At 36.5% G+C, this 19473-nt stretch overlaps 1 protein-coding gene across 3 annotated transcripts in view; it reads right to left on the bottom strand.

The window, feature by feature from the left end:
- SPTBN1 (spectrin beta, non-erythrocytic 1) overlaps nt 1–19473 on the bottom strand; it is a 170842-nt gene that overhangs the window by 24098 nt on the left and 127271 nt on the right. For all 3 annotated transcript variants that reach the window (XM_034427371.3, XM_087888433.1, XM_034427372.3), the window contains 12 exons: nt 18544–19414; nt 18308–18445; nt 17068–17824; nt 15870–16072; nt 11425–11515; nt 8060–8206; nt 7626–7889; nt 6339–6563; nt 6099–6188; nt 5163–5441; nt 3854–3984; nt 567–771 (listed from right to left, as the gene is read on the bottom strand). In XM_034427371.3, coding sequence (XP_034283262.1) covers nt 567–771; nt 3854–3984; nt 5163–5441; nt 6099–6188; nt 6339–6563; nt 7626–7889; nt 8060–8206; nt 11425–11515; nt 15870–16072; nt 17068–17824; nt 18308–18445; nt 18544–19414 — 3401 coding nt within the window. The remainder of the gene's footprint in view (nt 1–566; nt 772–3853; nt 3985–5162; nt 5442–6098; nt 6189–6338; nt 6564–7625; nt 7890–8059; nt 8207–11424; nt 11516–15869; nt 16073–17067; nt 17825–18307; nt 18446–18543; nt 19415–19473) is intronic.

Raw genomic sequence — 19473 nt, 5'->3', positions numbered from 1 at the left:
AAAGCTTACTGCCCAACTAATAATATACTGGATAAAGTTATATTCAAAGGGAAATGGACATCAATAAAGCAAAACTGTTGGCAACGTTAAAGCTTCAAAATGGCTCGGGTCAGATCAGCTGGAACCCTGACAACTGTATCATATGTAATATATATTCTGACTCCTAAATTAATTTCTGTGGCTCAAAAATACCCAACATATTTTTCTGCTTTTCATTACATATGATATTCAAAGCAATTAACAACAATAGAATGCAAGTTGAAATATATAAATTTATCCTACATATTAGTTAACGCATTCTGTTTGCTGTATTGGGCAAGACTGCATCATGCCTAGCTAGTTCCATCTCTGATATTCATCTTGTGGAAAGCAAATATAGTCTTAGATAGGCTTTGGGCATCAGTGCTGGAAAACTGTTTCAATTATCAGAGTGCTTTTAATATTTTTACATTAGCATTTTTATTGCATTTATATTTTGATTACAATTTTGTATATATCAATTTTCCAATCTTGCACATTCCCATACAGTGAGTAAAAGAAAGGAACTAAGAATCCAGGCTACTTACTGTCACATGCTCATAATCTTGTCCCAGTTCGTGAGATCCAGCCACCACTTCCCTTTCCGCTATCCACTGCTCCAAGTCATCCACTTCACGATTCAGCTGGAATAGCCGGTGTCTCTCGTCCAACTTGCCCCTCCTCTCCTCAGAAAGATCTTTCAGGCCTGCATATAGCTTATCCACTTTCGACTGCCTCATGCTGATACGTTCACTGTGGAGACAAAAGATAAAAAAACAAACTCCATCTAGGCCTAGTTTAAATAAGTCCATATAAATATAGTCAATTATATAGTAACAACCCCCAAACTCTGCTGGATCAGAATTAAGACCAATCTAGTAATAATCTTATAGCCCAAAGCACATATTCCAGTAGAGAGAAGTTCCCTGAAGATGGATACAGCATGAGTCTGAAAGCTTGGAAGAGTAAATCTCTGGTCCCAGTGACCAAACCAGATTCAATCTTGCAAGACCAAACTAACTTAATACTCTGCTGCCACAGTGACCAACCAAATGCATAATTTTTCTTTTTTATTTAAGAAGAAATTTGCTTAGCAAAAGGAAAACACCAAAGCCTCTCTTAAAGAGACATATGTTTTGCACTGAGAATTGGGCAACAATTTAATTTAATAATTTAATTAATTAATTAATTAATTAATTTAATAATTTAATTTATTAGTGTTGTTATTGTTATTATTGTTGTTGTTGGTTGCAGTCAGCCAGACGTTAGACTGGACTTGACATTTTTATCCATCTAGCCAGTCCTTCCTAAGAATCTGGGATAGGGAGATATTGTTTAAATATGTTAAAGGTATTATTGCAGCAGGTATTACTATTATATATCAAACAATGAGCAATCACAGCTGCAGCTCTTCAACTGTTGTTATTATAATTGTTATTATTATTTCTTCCATTGCTTTTACTTGAGAAATTGAGCCAGTTTTATCTTTGACTGTTTTTGTTAAAAATCAGCACCTAAGCATTATTAGCACTTTTTAATGTTTCTGGCAATTCAGGCTGCAGCTTTGTACAAAAATAAATTAAGTAACAATTGGTATGCATGTATGTATGGATTATATACTTAATGGAATTTCTAGGCTGCCCCACTTTACCCCTACACCACACCAGCTCTCATTATTCCATCTGGGAGCGCCCAGTTCCAATCTCTGCCTCGGGAACCAAATCAGAACTGTGTGCAATTAATTAACTTATCTCATTAGCTCCAGCACAATGGGGCGACTATACTTTTAAGTTAACTTGTAATACAGCTTTTGGCTGTGGAAAAATAGTCACAAACAACACAGTCTCATAGCTTCATATTCTGTTTTGCTAAAAGACAAGTATGAGAGAGAAAGTTAAAATACATTCCAGATCTAGCAATCTAATCCTATGACTTTTCACATGACCTAGAGGAAGGATATGAACTTGGCTTAGACTGCTTGGATTTCTGCCAGTGCTGAATGCTATTGATAAACAAATGGTCCACATTAATAAAAGGCACCTCACAGCTTGTGACTTTAAAATTTCCAGAGGAAACTAATCAGATTCCATTAGTTAGCTAATTTCTTTCCCAACCAATGAACAAGAATTGGAAGCATATATAGATGGGGAATGTGCCAGAATTCAGACAGTATGAAGAATTACAGAGAAAATTAAAACTATTCTATTTCTCTACTAGATTTCTCCATTTTTCTCTGGCCTACTTGTCCTATGTGAACACTGACATGTTCTGTTAAATATATATACCCATGAATTATACAGTACACAATTTCTTTTTTTTTATTTGACCTTTCTATTATATACTTGGCATTTGATTTTCCAATTTCAATTGCCTTTTTCAGAGGGAGTAATTTTTGAATGCTGAATAATTCTGCAGTTTGAAATTCTGATTAAAAAATTGAAGGTTTTGAAAATCAAATCAGTATTTCCATCCTACACTGCTTGGGAAACTTTAAACATTTACCTGATAGGCCAGTATATAATGTCAAGAAATAATTATTTATTTTTTACATACACACATCTCCAAAAGGAGTTTAGTTGTGGTGCCGTTCAATCATAAAATGAAAGTACAATTTTAATAGCATTTAGAAAAAGACCATAAGTATTGAGCAATTTTTTTCTCTCAGCTATCAACAACAGCAGATGTTCCATCACATGAAGAGAAATGAAGAAAGCCCATTACATCAGTTCTTCTCTCTCTGATATTATGCATATAAAAAAGTAAGCAATAATTTTTAATTACATCACAGTATGATATCTATATTGCACTATTAGAGAAACTGTAGGTTAAGAATCCATGCCTGATTTTTTTTTCTTGCTTTCTTTTCTTTCCCCATTCCATCTCCCATTTATGTCATTTCTCTTTAGAACAAGATTTTTATTTCTTGTTTTTATTGGTCTCTATTCCTGGCAGCCTATCCTACTGAAGAACGTGATATTTATTTGCATGGAAGAATGAATAATTTTGCCAAAAGGAGTGATGTACTGGTAGTTCCTAACATGACTATAATTGAGCCTGGAATTATGATCACAAGTCTTATCAGTTAAACAAGTTATCATGTGATCATGACCGATTTTACGAACTTGCTTGCGGCAGTCAAGTGAAGCACCATGGTTGTTAAGCAAATGTAATATGAAATTAATACTGGTTTCTGGCAAAATGTCATAAATCACAATCACATGACTGTGGAACACTGCAAACAATTGTAAAGGTGGGATGGTTACTGAGCACCCAAAATGAGATCACATGATTGGGAAGGGATGCCACAAGCACTTTGAATCTGTTCTTAAATTAGCCCTGTGGAGGTCTTTTGTAATTTGAATGGACATTAAATTGAGGACTACATCTTAGTAGTAGTAATCTGTGCTAACTTGTTCAAAGATGGGAGTAAACAATGAGGGAAATGCAATGCAATGAAGAAACAAACAAAGTTTCCTGGCGTGTCCTAAAACTGCAGCTCAAAATTCCTTGAATACAGTTATCATGGAAAGCCATGGTTTATTTAAAACTGAAAGCACAAGCTTTTTAAGTCCCTTCTGAATCCAAAAGGGAAGGAGCGAGGAAATACTTAAGTGGAATACTTGAACAGAACAGGAAATCTGCAGTTTGTTAGATCTAAATCAGGCTATGAGTAATCATGCTGCTTGTTTTTTTACCCAGAATAATTGTAAGTTTAGAAGAGCTTAGAAACGGAAAGGATGCTAATCTTAATGAACCACTCATCAGATCCAGCACAGCAGTTCTTACAAGGCCTAAGAACAAAAGCAAATTATAAAGGCAGAACGGTAGGAGCCACCTCTCTGGATGATTATCTGCTACCAAAGTTCTGCTGGTCTTGGAAAGTTGGTGGACCGTCTCAGCATAGTCCTCTACAGCTTGTTCCAAAATCTGGTGTTTCTTCAACATAGAAACCGCACTTTGTTCATCCTAAAGTTTCAAGAGAGAACAAATCATGTTTATTAAATGGCAAATTATCCTAATTTGCAAATTTAGCAAAGCCTTTTCCCGACCGTTTGGTAAGAGTGTTGTCCACTATTTGTGTTACTTGCAATGATGTAATTCATGACTTATTTGTCATTTGTGTAATTGTGTCATTATGCAAATTAAGCAAATTATATAATTTGTGGCAATTTTGACATGCATTTTATAATTTGTACAACTTGTATAATAACTTTATTACTCAAATTATGTGAGTCATTATGAATTATATAAAATAAATGTAATTGTCTTCCCCACATTACTTGCACTAGACTTGCCTATTATATGAGGATGATGTCAGGACATCTAGAAATATACTTCTAAAGTCTGCTAAATGGAAAATTGTTAACTCAAGGTTAACAGTTCCCAATGCTGTTACTGCTACCTATGGAAAATCAACCTACATCAAAAGTGCTGGATTATAGAGGACAGAGAATACATTCTCTAGTCCTGTTCACATCATTCAGTGTTGTTTAGCTATGAGAAAACTGACTAATTATCTGTTTTGTAAATGACACAAATGACTTAAAAAACAGCTGTAGTACACCACAGCATTTCTAATGAAAGTAAGTTAACTGAATGATCTAACAATAATGATGGTCCCAATATGACATAGACATGATGGGGCATAAACTACAATCCCAGTGACATGCCACAATAGGATGTATGTCAGGCCTGTTGCTTTTTCCCCTGTGCTGCTTTTTGATTTCTAGTTCAATGATTTTAAAATATTTTTATTGCTTTAAACTGGGTTATTCAAATCCAAATTACAAGAATCCTATCCCAAGTTTATGAAATCTGAAACAGAATAGGTCAGCTTTTCTAGAAACATATATGTGTCCATCAAAAAAGAAATAAACACAGTGAACTGAACTAAAGTCAAAAGTTAGCAAGGTCAGGACTTCGACCTACCTGTCTTTAATTCTATATTTAACATCCATACAGTCTTTAGGAACAAAAGTAAGGTGTTTATACATTATATGCATGATAGTTTTAATATCATGCTGGTTGGGGAATTCTGGGAGCTGAAATCCACACATCTTAAACTTGCTGAGGTGAAAAAACATTGATTTAGCTCAGTGATTGCAGATGAGCTCAGCTTCCTGTATAGCAGGAAGCTGCCTTACCTTGGCCTTCTCTTCTGACATCATGTAGAGCTCCTGTTCACTCATCCAGGCTTCAGCTTCTGCAGCATCAAAATAATATTGTTGGGCTTTGTGGGATTCCTCAAGGCGCTTGTGGCGTTTCTCTGTCTCCTCAATCAGGAGGTTCCACAGCTGCTGCAAATCTGCGAGCCGCTGCTGGATTGCTTCGGCATTAAGGCTGCTGTCTGTAAGGATGTTTTGGCTCCTCTCAAAAATGTCATCAATACGAGGCTGGTGTCCATGGATTTCTTTCTGAAGTGTCTAAAGGGGATAGGGGGAATTTAATACTCATACTAGGAATAGTTTAACAAATGCTTAAAAGAAAAGATAATGAGAAGTCCGTTTTTAGGCCAGCATTCTAACCATTACACAAAACTGCTCTCATCTTGAGAACAAGAGATTGGGTAAAGAGTAATTCATTGGATTAGTCAACATATATTTATGATTTAAACAAGTAATGCCCAAAGCACCTACATCTGATATCCATGTCAGAAGATTTTGTTGCAGAAAATCATGATGTGTGCAAAATGGGAGAGTCAATCAGACTTAAGAAATAAACCAGCTCACTGTGGTAAGTGGAGTAGATTCAAATAACTGAGCCATTTATTATCTCTGCAGTGGTCATAAAATAGCCTTAAGTTTCTATCACAGAAACTAAGATAGATTAGTTTTTATCAGTTGCATATAAAATCTAGGAGCCCCTTAAACTTACATAGATGATTAGAATACCATTGTGTGAATGATGCTTTTCATTCACCAAAAAGTTAATGTAAAAAGTATGCCAGTGGAAAACAGGGGGGGGGGAGAGGAAGAGGAGCATTTATCCACAAACTTCACCCAAGATATTCGTTAAGGAAAGAATCTAAATTTTGAATATTTTGCCTATCTGAAGGTTGCTAACAGGCTCTAGTCTCTTACCTGATTTTTCTTAATTAACAATTGAACAGTCTGAAGATTGTGTCCATGATCTGTGGATGTGGCAATAGGCATCCTCTCTCCAACCCACAACTAGAGAGATAAAATATACTGATCAATATGGAATACAGACATGGGAAGGACGTATAACAAGAATTGAGAGACTGGATAATAGCATTGTGTGCTATCCAGAAAATTCATAAAATAAGTCAAGCTGTAACTGAGAATAACTTTTAAACTCACAATTTCATCCTCCACATCCCGGTTGAACTGATGAATCTCCTTAGAGGCCAGTAGGTGAGCCTTCCTTTCATTCAAGGGCTCCAGCAATTCCGTGAATTTCTTCTCCACCGTGTAGCGTTTACCATCAACTTCATCAGTACTCTTGCCTTCCTGACTCAATGCCTGGGCTTGACTTTGCAGCTCCTCAACCTCTTTCTTACGGACATCCATTTGATTCTCAAGCATCTATAATGCAAATGAAAATGTAGATATTCATCCATTGCTAAAGTGGTATTATCGTCTAAGGAACATTAGCGAGACCACAAAACAAAAAGGTTCAGTCACTAATTTCTATTTATTTTTATATTATCCAATGAGATTAAAGCTCACTTCTATTTGGATCATTTCAATGGTTTCTAAACAGCTTCCTTTTTTATATAAGGAATATATACAGTCCGTTTTTCCATTGCTGTGCATTCTCAAATTTTAGTCTCCCAAAGCTGTATTATTGGAAGGGTTTGTCTTTCCCAATGTTGTGTTACATTGGTTCTTGCTACTGTCAGTCATCTCTTAATAAATTGTGGTGCTTTTCATTTATATCCTTTGGGGTCCTGCCCAATACAAATATTTGCAGTTTAAATTCAAGTTTTATTTTCAGAATTTTCTGGATGTCCTGTGTAATTCTTTCCAGTACTTTTTAGACTTTTTGCAAAGGTTCAACCTTTCTGTGACATAGTTTTCTGTGATTTATAGCAATGTATGAGAGGAGAAATTCATCAATAACTTGGATGTTCATTTTGTCAAGCTCTTTTAGTCAAATCATTCAAAACACAATTTTGCAAACAAAAAGAAAAGACTGCACAAGTTTATCAAGGTTAAATATGTACTAGTGCCTATTTCAACTCTTGTTCTGAAAATCAATTCCAATTAACATCTTACATATTTGACAGACAAATCTCTAGAATATGGAGGAAACCTATAGCAATGAATCAGCCAAGGACAACAGTGCTATTTCTGTCGTCATCAAATGGATATGGTGTACCAAAGATATTTTATAGACTTTTAGAGACTGTCATGAACTGTTGAAAAATGAGCCCTCAGATATTTTTTTCCCCTTGCTTTAGATGGCAGGTGAAGAGATTTGTATTCAAATAATGGAACACTGTAGTCAGCTTGAACTCTATCCAACTGGAAAGGCATTCAGATAATTTTTTATCATTAAAAATAAACTCATATATATTTCACCATTTTCCCCCCTCTTTCTGTCCATTACCAAAGTGGCTAAGCTTACTATTCCAATGGCTTTACCTGTTGTTTTTTCAGCAAAATGTTAACACTTGTGAGGTCTTTGCCATAATCATCTGATTGTATCTGGCTCTCCAGGCCATTCAGCCATTTATCTAAGTCAGCACAGCTTTGGGTGAACAGCTCAGCCTTATTGGCATCAAAAAGCCGCTGAGCTTTTGTTTGGGTGGTGCTTTCCAGTTCTTGCCACATTTGGTGTAGGCTTGTCAACTTCTCTTTCACAATTGCTTCCGTTTCAGGCTTTTCGGCAATCAGCTGCATCCCTTCCTAAAATTAAACAAAATGATCAACCAAGAACAGTTAACTCAGTTTGCCGTAACCTGGTAATTCCACATGCGTAGGATTAATTCACATGATAATATGCTAGCATGTTCCTGAAGAGACATGACAAATAAACCCAAATGCCTTTCCCAGAGCACCATTCCTGTGCCCCATACCTTTTGGATTTTGTCAAGCCACTCTTTGTTGGAGCCAAGCTCAGCCATGAAAGCTTGGTGTTTCAGCCACTTGCTGTGAAGGTTCCGTGCTTCATCATAAGACATATCTTGTGCTGTAAGCATCTTCTCGTTAATCCAGAGAGATAGCTGAAAAATTATGGAAATGTTTAACTTTAGAGTGTGTCCGCAGTCATAAAAAACTTTCTGACAATTTCAATCAGCTGATTAAGTCCAGATGTTGGTACTCGCATAATGGAAATACTGGTCTCCAATAGGATCTTTTCTAAACTAGCTCCAGGACTACAGGACATTATTCTGAGGAAAGCTTATATGTCTCATTTCTTATTATAAACAGATAAACTCCTACTATTCTGAAATGTCTCTAAGAGTTGACTGTATCCCATCATGCTTTTCTTAACTATTTTAATAGCTTTGTAATGATTATATTTTAGGGGTTTTTTATACTGATCATAATAAAAACTGTAAACTATTTTGAAAATTGAAATTATACCATATGCTTTGCAAAAGAAATAATTCTGTAAAATCCCTTAAATCATAAAATTCTTAATTCTAGGACTGGAAGGTAAGGAAGAAAGCAAAAGACATTGGTTATGAAAATTTCTAAAGTTACGATATTTAAAGTACCAGTTCAACATTAACTTACAGAGATCCATATTTTCAAACACCAATGTGGTCTTGGTTTCAACAGGAAAGCAGAACTGCTTGCTGCTTTCTCCTGCCAAAATTTCTCCCTCAGGCCGTTTCACTTATGTATACCTTTATTTCATAACTCATGAAAAATAGTAAGGGGAAGATTTCCAAAAGGCAAGATGGAAATGGGAGTGAATTTAGGTCTCCCATTTGTTACTTCTCAGCATGAAGTTACCCTCAGCTACTTTGCAGCTGGCTGGACTCTCTCATATCTAAAGCTGTGCTGGTGCCACAATGTCTAGCTTAGCCTAAAAGCACATTTATAAGATTGAAATACAGTCACACATGGATTAAAAAAAGTCACAGACAGTGTCAGCAACAGAAAAATCCTTGAAGGCCCTATGCAAATTATTCAGAAATAATTCTGGTGGAACAATGTAGCTCAGTGACAGAGTACACCCTTTTATATCAAAAATCACAATCTAAAGTCCTGATATACAGTATGTGTGCGTGCACGTGCGCATGCTTACACACACAGAGTTTAAAAGACCTTATGTCAACCTGACTAGAAAAAAAACTTTTGCAGAAATCTTTGTTATGCAGAATTGTGGGGAGGATTGTAATGAGAATGGAACTCTTGCTTAGGCAATGGTTGGACAAAAGAGTATGACATAAAGCCCTTCCTACTGAAATTCCCACCATTAATAACCTGCTTTTCATATGGACATCATTGTCAGAAGAGACAACATTGGATGGAGTACAGTGGCCTGTGCAAATTCAATTGTCAACACAGTGCCCTTATGCTAGCTGGACTTTAGAATGTTAACAGTGGCACAGCTTTTTTCTCTGCCTGAGACTATAATCAAAGGCTTCATCTAATAACACTATGGGAATGGAATTCTGTAAATTCCGTACAACAGGAAGTTGCCTTGCCTTCTCCTTCTTTCTGAATTCTCTAAACTTCTGGAACAAATTTGGGAATATGTGTAAAGGAGACCTATCACTTCTCTTCTACAGGCAAACAAAGAGGATTAGTTCAACCTCATGTTATTAACAAGAGACTTCTCCCAAGTAACCATATCCAAATCTTGCTAACTCTTTTTCTGTAAGGTTAAGAAAATGTAGTACATTTTGAAGCTGCACATTCTGCATTTTTTCAGCCAACCACCCCCAAGAGGAAAGTATGTCAACAGATCTGATTCATAGCTTGCAACAAACCTCTCCCACATATAAAGTCTTATCCAAGCAAAGGGAGCGGAGCAGAATGGGACAGCTAGGCCAGCCACCCTCTATTTTTGGTTGACAAAGACCATTTTTCATTCATTCATGAACATTTCCAAAGGTCACTTCATAAAAGGCTCGTTAAAGATGGAAATAAAAGGAAAATCTGCAATTGCGGGAATTAGAAGAATCTGCCTTTCAGAGGGAGATAACAAAGAGGTCGTTCATGGCTTTGGGAAGGATTCTTTTTGAGCCTTCGACTGGACAATAGCTGGTCTGCTTGCAAAGCAGCACCAAGTTCACTTTGAAGCTATATTATCCTGACTTACAGAAAGAGATGTTCTCAGGCTCCAGGAGTGGCAAAACATAGGATGAGATGTGGGGGGAAGAGGTGTCAATTCTATTTATGAGCAAAACTTTTGTAGCAAAGGAAGAGCCAGGAAGGTAGACAGAATGGTTCCTGCTATAGGCTAGTCATATTATGAGAAGCTAGGCTTTGCTGTGCTTGGTGCAAGAGTTGTTTGCTTCAACCTCACACACAGACAATCAAAACACAGAGATATGAAACACTTCTTTTATGTCCATCCCTTGTGACTGTTAAGTTCCATTTTTATCAATAGTTGTTGATCATGAATAATACTCTTGAGTTTTGATTAGCATGCTCTCTGCCTCAAGTCCTTGGTTCTCAGAAGCTGGAATCTACAGATTTCATTTAACTCATTTATCTCTCTAACATCTAAGCTGAATAAGAGTGCACAAAATTCCCTTAAATCTTATCAAGCCACAAGTCCAGCAGTCCAGAACTATTTATCTTGACTTGTAGCAGCTCTCCAATGTCCCAAAAAAATTATAAGAGTTTTTCTTATAAGAGATTAATGTGTGGAGAGAATGGGTTCTCTTTTAGAGGGCTGCCTTCTTTTAATTTTCATTATTATTTCTCTCCAGGAAAAATATGATGGTTGTATCTGACTGCAAAATGTATGTAATTGTTAAGCAATGGAGACAAGAAGAATCTAGGAACTTATGATTATGCATTTTAGATTAAATTATGTATGTATGTATGTATGTATGTATGTATGTATGTATGTATGTATGTATGTATGTATCTATCTATCTATCTATCTATCTATCTATCTATCTATCTATCTATCTATCAATCAAACTTTTTAACCACCCATTTCCCTTCACAGAGGGACTCTAGAGGAAGGAAAACAATGTTGTTACATTAGAACAGACCTTTGTAGAAGGCTTTTGGTTTTTTAAATAAAATGGTACCCTGTTGCTGGTTTAGCAAAACAAAAACAGGAATAATGAAAGCTATTAAGGACTGTCTGCCATTAGAGGTTAATCAATTGGTCTAGAGGTGATAGTTATCATCTGTTATTAATTAATGTATCGGATCTAAAAGACAAACTGAGACACACACAAACAGAAGTACCTTCTGTTGAAGGGGAACGGAGGAATCATTTTCTCAATGGGTTAAGAAAACATACCTCTTGGCAATCTTGAAGAAACTTTTGAAGATCTCGGTTGTCTTTTAATCTCATCAGAAGTTCACTGGCTACTTCACGATTCTTTTTATGTCTGTATAAACACAAAGAAGACATTTTTCAGTGCTGGAACTTTGAGTAAATTGAACACAGTCAGAATAGAAACGGCATTTTTTGTTATTTTCTAATGTTTAGATGCTAGACTTTTTCTAAACAAGCACAAAACCCCTTGAAATAAGGGACACAATGGCAAGCCTTAAAATTTCCCTACACACAAAAGAGTAACATGAAACACCTTCACAACCATTTGTACAATCATGATGATGCTGGGCATTTAAACAGAGAATGCTGCTCATTTAAAGAGAATGCTGACTGAATTATATAAAAATATATTAAGTATTTGTTTTTCTTTCTTTTTCATAGGTTTTAATGTGTATGTCTCTTTAGTATATTGTACCTTTACAGGGAGGATACATGAGATGAGGGTGTGGCTAACTGATGAGGCCTTATAAGGCCGAAATAGATCTATCTTAGTCTCCCAATGGGCAGCAAAGGGTCTGTTGGCTGCCAGAAAAAAAAGAAAAAAAAAAAAAAAAGAGCCCAGAAACTAGTGAATTGTGATTTCACTGAACTAGGGCTGCATAATATCTTGGTTTACGTAGGTAGGACCTGGCTAAAGAGACATACATATATTAAGTAGTTTCATTTCAAGCACATAGCTATGTATATTTTGTTTGAGAATAAACTCAGTTTTAGCAACTAAAGAGAAGAAAATTAGGAAATATGAATAACTTATGAATATTTATGAATAATAAACTGCCCATCTAAGATGAGTGGCTTAAAAATATGAAATCTAAACAAACAAACAAATAAATGTATGAATTAATTCAGATATACTGTTGGATCGCAGTTCCCATTATGGGGCTAATCTCACCCAAAGGGCCAGTGCCACAGCAGAAAAGGTTTGCCTTCTGGTTCTGTCAGATGGAACTCCTTAGCTGATGGGACCTATAACAAGCGTCTACCGCTGGACTTGATGGGATGGAGAGAGATGGTGTTTCAGATAATCTGACCTCATGCCATATAGGGCTTTAAAGGTAAAATCCAGCATCTTGAATTGGATCCAGAATCAAAATGGTGCAAACTGTGCAGCATATGGAGCAGAGGTGTAACCTGTCTCCTTCTAAGGGCACACATAAATTATCCATGCCGCTACATTTTGCACCAGGTGAAGCTACCAGACACCTGTCAAGGACAGGCTATGTGGAGTATGTTACAGTGGCACATTCGAGCTGACCAGAAGAGGTGGACAGTTCAAGAAACCCTGATGAACTACATGTGAATTAGTTTGAAAAATTAATTTTGTATTACACAATTTCTAAAGCATGAGTTTGAATGCACAGGAATACAGATGTTTTACAGAAATTTTATAAAAGTTAAATGTTTTTTCTGTTTTCACTGGCTTCATAATATTTATTTCATAACAAATTAATATTATGAATATTAATCATTTTTAATTTAGATCTTCCTCCCCCTCCCCATCTCCCCCATACATATCAAACAGGCAAGGAGAAGGTGGCTCATTAAAATCATCTTTTGAATTCAAAAACACTGGGGGGGGGGATTGAACCAGGCACATTATGTGTTTTAGCTGATTATTGTAGCAAGTGTATAACATCAATATATAACATCAACTAGGAAAGGAAAAAATATCTTGCCAAAGACTCTTAATGAGGAAGAACCAACTGAAAAGCTATCCAATCTGGATGGCAAAATTCCATTAGGGGTCAGCAAACAAAGAAAACTACTGCTTTCTAGTGATTATCCAGATTTTTGCAGTGCAAATAATGGTATAGTTAGTTTTATGATGTTCCCTGAATAGAGGAGAAATGAAAAAAATATTTAAAATAAAATTCCCATAGTAGCCTTTGTTCTTTAAAAATAAAATATTTTTGTGGTGGTAGCTCTTAATAGCTCAAAACTCATACAGAATGTCAATTTAAAATGATACTGGTTACAGATAATAGCATTTTTATTTCCTGTAAAAATTAGTAACAGAAACTGGACCAATTTTTTTTTTCACTCAGCAATAAGAATTTCTTTGTCACTATAAAGGGCAAAACTTGTCCACTTTTCCCCAAAAAACTGCATGAAAATTAAAATGCTTTGGCAAAATGTTCTGTTAATAATTCAACTGCATATTACGAATTTTTCTCACGCAAGGCATAGTTCCTCAAGAGCTCTTTAATAAGCCTTGACTTTGAGTCAGTATTCTATAAACCAACTCTTACCAAATCAAGCTGGTGGTTTTCATAATCCTTAATTAAAGTAACAGACTTAAGATAACTTTGCAAGTGATCGTACCTATGTATTCAAGAAAAAGGAAGTTGTGGTATGTACTTTTAAGGGTTCCCTAATTACAAGCAAATTTTGTTTTTGAAAGAGATGATTGCAGAATTAAACAAAAACAATTCAGATTGCTGAACATTAAAACAAATAACGAAGGCATCAAATATCAGTGATTCTTTAAGGCTGTACTGGATTTAGACTTAAAAGAAAATGAGAAACAGCAACTCAGTTTTTAAAAGGTTTGATTATTACATCTTGGTTCAATAAATTGAAATATGAACAATTTTTTTAAAGCCATAAACACAATCTCTTCATGGTGAACAAGAAAATAAATCAGAACATCTTCACTATGTTTTCTCTATCATGCAAAGTGGGAAACTACTACTAAGTTCCTTAACTGTGCTACAAAAATTATGTCTTTTCTATGTCACCCTTTGCTTGTCTGGATTTAGTCATTAGGTTCTATTATTATGTGCAAATTATGGAAACTATAACTATGTAGCAACCCAAGATTCAAAAAAGTGTGGATCCAGGCTACAGTTAATACCTTTAAAACATCTAAGATTAAATGGGGGTTGGTCTTAATGTTCCATTTCCCCCCTAAAACTCTATACATTCACACATACATACATATCCATACATACACATAGACACATACTGTTGTTTAGTAATAGCTATTCTTAAATAGCTGAAAGTTTCTAACTGGAGATACAACTGAACCTGGGATTGTCTATATTTAAACTATGTCCTATTTTTACCCAGCTATAAGCATTGACAGTTAGCTAGAACCTGGAAAAGCACATTGCCTCAGCCAAAGTGCCAGTACAAAATCTTCAATCTGATGTGCCACTCACTCAGCAGAGTTAACAGTTAGTGAAGTGGCTGGGTGAGTATACATGTAAGTTATAGCTGGCACTTAAGTCTAGACAGACTTGGCAAGGAAGTTGATACAAGAAATGTGTTAGGTACCTTTACAAGCTGGTGCTGATAGAGGATGTCATCACTTTCCTTTATTATTAACAACCTTAAAGCCATATATGAGCTGGGAAGGTCTACTGAAGTTGGAATTGTGTGACAGCCCCTCTATAGCTACTCTTCTGGAAGTCCATGCAAAGAATTTTTACAGCCCTGGCACTGGAGAAGAGATGATGCCATCATCCTAGTGCCTAAATCCCACTACTGAAGTCTATCCTGGATCCCCCTTTCAACTTATTGTTCTAACTTGATGCTTGCTTCTAATGTAGAACATTATTCTACATCATTGAGGGCAAATAGAAATGTAATTTTGTTGTGGTATTACAGCCTGGTAAGCCCAACATAGGAAACCAAAAAAAGAAATACCAGCCAGCAAAGTACTAAAGTTAGAGCCAGCCTAGACTGGCATAACTTAAAGTCAAAGTAAATTTACAGGAGATCCATGTTCAATACAGAGCAAGAACAATACATTCCGACATTCAACTTACTTTGTTCTGAATACTGATCAAGTCATAAAAAATGACAGAAAACAACTTTGACATGTGAACATTCTCACTTGGAACAATGGGCATTTTATGCTCTAATGCCACCTTCCCTAACCTCAACAGGTGTGTTCGACAAGTAATTAGGAACCATCAACCAGGATATTCAGCTCTCAGAAATCCCAGCTACACATCACTTCTACTCTGGTAGCTTCATGGTACAATTTATAAACCTGGGCAACTTATGGAAAATGCTTAGATGGATAGAGTAGACCTGGTACATTAATTCACATGGCCCTCATAGCATGATTCTAGTCATATGAGGGATCATAGTGCTTGAACTGAATTGTTTTTTTTTTCCTTGTGTATTATTTATTAAAAATATTTGTATGAATCTAGTAGCTTACAATAGTCCTACATTAAAACATCCATATAATCACCCTCAGCTTAAAACATTAAATAATTCTCCTTGCTGTCCTCAATTAACATCTTACTCAATGAATATTCTGCTAGAGCATCTACATGCCAAATTTATTTGACTGTAGCTGAATGTATTGTGTGAATCCAGTCAACTGTAATTTATTCATGATATTGTGCAATTGGCAAGCACACGGCTCTCCCAAATATTATTAATGAATGTACCTGTCATCAATGGAGTCCACTTTCTCTTGGATTTTGTCTGAGTTGATATTGCCATCACTAACCAGTCTTCTTCCCGTCTCTACGACTGCATTGATCTTCTCCTCGTTGGCATCCATTGTGGTCATGAAATCCTCCTGTTTTTTGATAGCAGCTTCTGCTCCTTCCAAAGTGGTGGGCATTTCAGTATGTGCCAAAACATATTCCTGTAATTAAAAAAGAGTTAGAGTAAGATATAACTTATTCTACAACTTATGGCTGTTTAGTCTACGATTAACATTATCTATGTTAACATAATACATTCAACCAGAGCAGTAGACTGATTTGCGTATCTCCAGTGCAAATGACCTCTTTTGACCCAAACATAATCCCTGTGAATTTTTAAAAATGTTTCCATATCTAAACAAACTGAATCTTGTTGAGCCAAAAGCGAATCTTCACAAAGGTAGATCTGTTGGACCTTTTGCAAGACCATGTCACCTTCAATAGATATAGATATAGATCCCAACATCATGCTTTGGAGGACTGTGAATGAATGGCAAGCTCAACCAAATGACTTCCTGATTTCTCTTCAACTGTGGCTTGAAGCATTCTTCCAATACAGGATTATAAAGGTTTGGGAGAACCAGAAAGTCTTTTATTCAGGTACCCAATAAATGAGAAGAAAAAAAAAACCAGGGCAAGATATGCAAGATGAACATGAGCTTGTCACTCCTTCTTGATCCATCAGGTATGTGTTACCTGATTACAGTCAATATATCAGCTTGGGTAGCTTATCATAGCTTCCGTATACGAACACTTTTTCAAAACACTTTTTGTCCGTTCAGAAAATGGTTTCTTGAGAATAAGGATCCCTACCCCACAGGCAAATATCTCAAATTAATTTTCTATCAATACAAAAATGTGCTTCCTTTTTCATGTGGCTGGCTAAAATTTAGTCAGTTTAGTCAGTTCAGTAGAAGTGGGAAAATGCTACCAATGTGTCTCAGAAGTTATCCTCCAAAAAGACTGTCAGTTTAATATCACTATTTTGGCATTTTAAAGCAAGAATGGGCATTGTGTGATTCCTCCCCCCCCCCCCCAGATGTTCTCGAACTCCAGTTCAACAGAGAGGGATGCTATTCATAACATTTGGAGAATCACAAGTTGCTTGAACCTTCTTTCTGAGAATTAAAGCATCCTTCTCATGATAACTGCTCACCTGGTTGTTAAGAAATGCCTCTGCTTGCTTTGTGTCTCTAAGGAATAACTGGTAGGCATGGGACTGGGAAAGAAGATTCTGCCGATTTTCCCACATTTTGTGAAGCTCATTCCATCCAGTGTCCAAGGCCTGCAGACGCTGGTGTAAGAACATGTACTGAGCATCAGTCTGACCCTGGGTCACCATCTCACCAATATCTCTCATTTTCTGATAGTCTTCCTCATAATTATTAATTTCATTCTTAATGTTTTCATGCTGTGTAAGCAGCTTTTCTGCTTCCATCAATGTATTGGGCATGTCTTCTGAGGCAATGGCTGTTTGGGTCCGGGAAAGCCAGGACTGGAAATCATCTAAGTCACGCAAAAACTGCTGCAGTTTGCTTGCCTCTCCCAAGGACTCTTCACGGTTCTTCAGAGTTGTTTTCATTTCTTCCCAAACATCATTGATTTCAGCAAGCCTAGACAAAATGGCTCGAGCTTGGTCAGGATGCTCCGATTCTAACTTTTCAGCCTCTTTCTGGAGATCAGTGAGCTTGGCTTCAATAGCTACCAAGTCACGTTCCATTCCAGTTAGCTTCCTCTGAAGAGCTATAACGCCAGCCAAGTCATTGCCAAGCTCTTGGGTGGATTCAATAACTTTAGTCTTCTCCCTGATCCAAGATTTGGTTTCATTACATTCAAGATGATAGTTCTGGATACTGAGAGCTGAGATAAGAGCATCTTTCTTTATGTCCACCAGTTCCCTGAATTGGCTCCACCTAAAGCAAAGATGCAGACAGGGGAAAAAACAGTGAACTTCACATTTTCATCCTTGCTTCTCTATTCCACGTTTCAAAATGTAATATGCTTTTTGCCTCTTTATTTGTAGTTCTCAATATAATACTTTAAATTTAACAACTATATTACTCTATTACATTCTAAAATACTTGAACATTCCAAAAGATCTAGAAGAAGCAGGTGCAAATAACATCATTTTTAAAATGAATGTTGGCAAATAATTAGAAACTCTGAATAAATTAGGCAAACCTAACTGGGGTAGGAAGGGCAGTTTGGCTGACAAAAATAAATGCCAATTGATTATTATTATTATTATTTTTCAGGAGCAAATGCATCTATTCTATTTTGAATGGACAACATGGACTATAAATAATTAATGATACAATATCTGTCTGGCCCTAGATAAAAGATGCATTTAAAGCTTAAAAAATGAGACAAAATGAGACCAGAAGCAAATACATTACCTTGTATTGAGCTTATCTTGCTGTGCCTTGATCTCTTTTTCATTTGGATGGCCATTGTGTATCAGCTGTCTAGCTATCTGATTGACCACAGCAACACGTGATGCTTGACTATTCATTTCTGGTTCTAAACTTTCAAATCTAGAAAAGGGAAAAAGAAAAAAAGACCCAACAGGCATTAATGATTAAGCCCGGAGCTCAATGAATGTAGAATTGAAAAAAGCTACAAGACCTCTTACCTGTGCTGTATCACTTCTAGATCTTCCAGTTTCTCAGGTATCTCCATGTTATTCAGCCATTGTTCCTTCTCATCAATCCAAAGTTCACAAGCATCTGCTTCACTAAACATCTTATACAAAGCCAAAGTGTCTTGCAATGCCTGCTTACGAAGCCGGGTGAGTTCTGCAACCTCTTTGTACCTTTCCTCTATTCCAGACAATCTGCTCTGTACATCTATGGACTCTGCATACTCCTCTGGTAAGGCTTTAGCTTGTTCGTGGAGAGAATCGATTATTGACCTGTAGCTCGCAATCTCTTCAGCCACATCTTTGTGTTTCTTAACCAAGGATTGAGTTGAATATTCATCATGGCCAACATCATTGCTTGAGACAATTTTGAGGATATCCAACATCCATGTGTCAATGTCATCAGCATCAGCCTGAAACTGGTGAAGTAGGGAAGCTTCTTCCAGTCGTTTCTTCCGTATGGAAGAGAGCTGCTCCAAATTAGCCCACTGATTCTGGATATCTGAAATCCTCTCTCTGATCTTCTCAGACCCAAAATGATTCTCAGCTATCATATCTTCCCCTTCTTTGACTGCTTGTTGGAAGTGACCACTCCGGCCACTCATCTCATCTTCAAATGCCTTGTGTTTGCTAAGAAGCCGGACAATGCTGGTTAAGTCTTTTCCGTAATCATCTGATGACAAGATCTGTTCCTTTTCTCTTATCCATCCCTCCTCTTCAGCCATTTCCCAGAAGAATTTCCAAAGACGTCGTGACTCTTCCAAGCGAGCACGACGTAGGGCTGACAGCTGACATAGCTCTTGGTAACAGAATTCCATGTGAGCCACACGGTCCCGAATAACTTGTGGATCGCAGGGTTTGTAACCTTTCCACAGGCAGAAAGAAGACATGAAAAATTAATCGCAGGAGAATATTACATTACAT

The sequence above is a fragment of the Pantherophis guttatus genome, chromosome 1 (genome assembly GCF_059756535.1).
Source record: "Pantherophis guttatus breed Tessera chromosome 1, ASM5975653v1, whole genome shotgun sequence".
Lineage (NCBI taxonomy): Eukaryota > Metazoa > Chordata > Lepidosauria > Squamata > Colubridae > Pantherophis > Pantherophis guttatus.
This window is presented reverse-complemented; position numbering and strand designations above follow the sequence as displayed.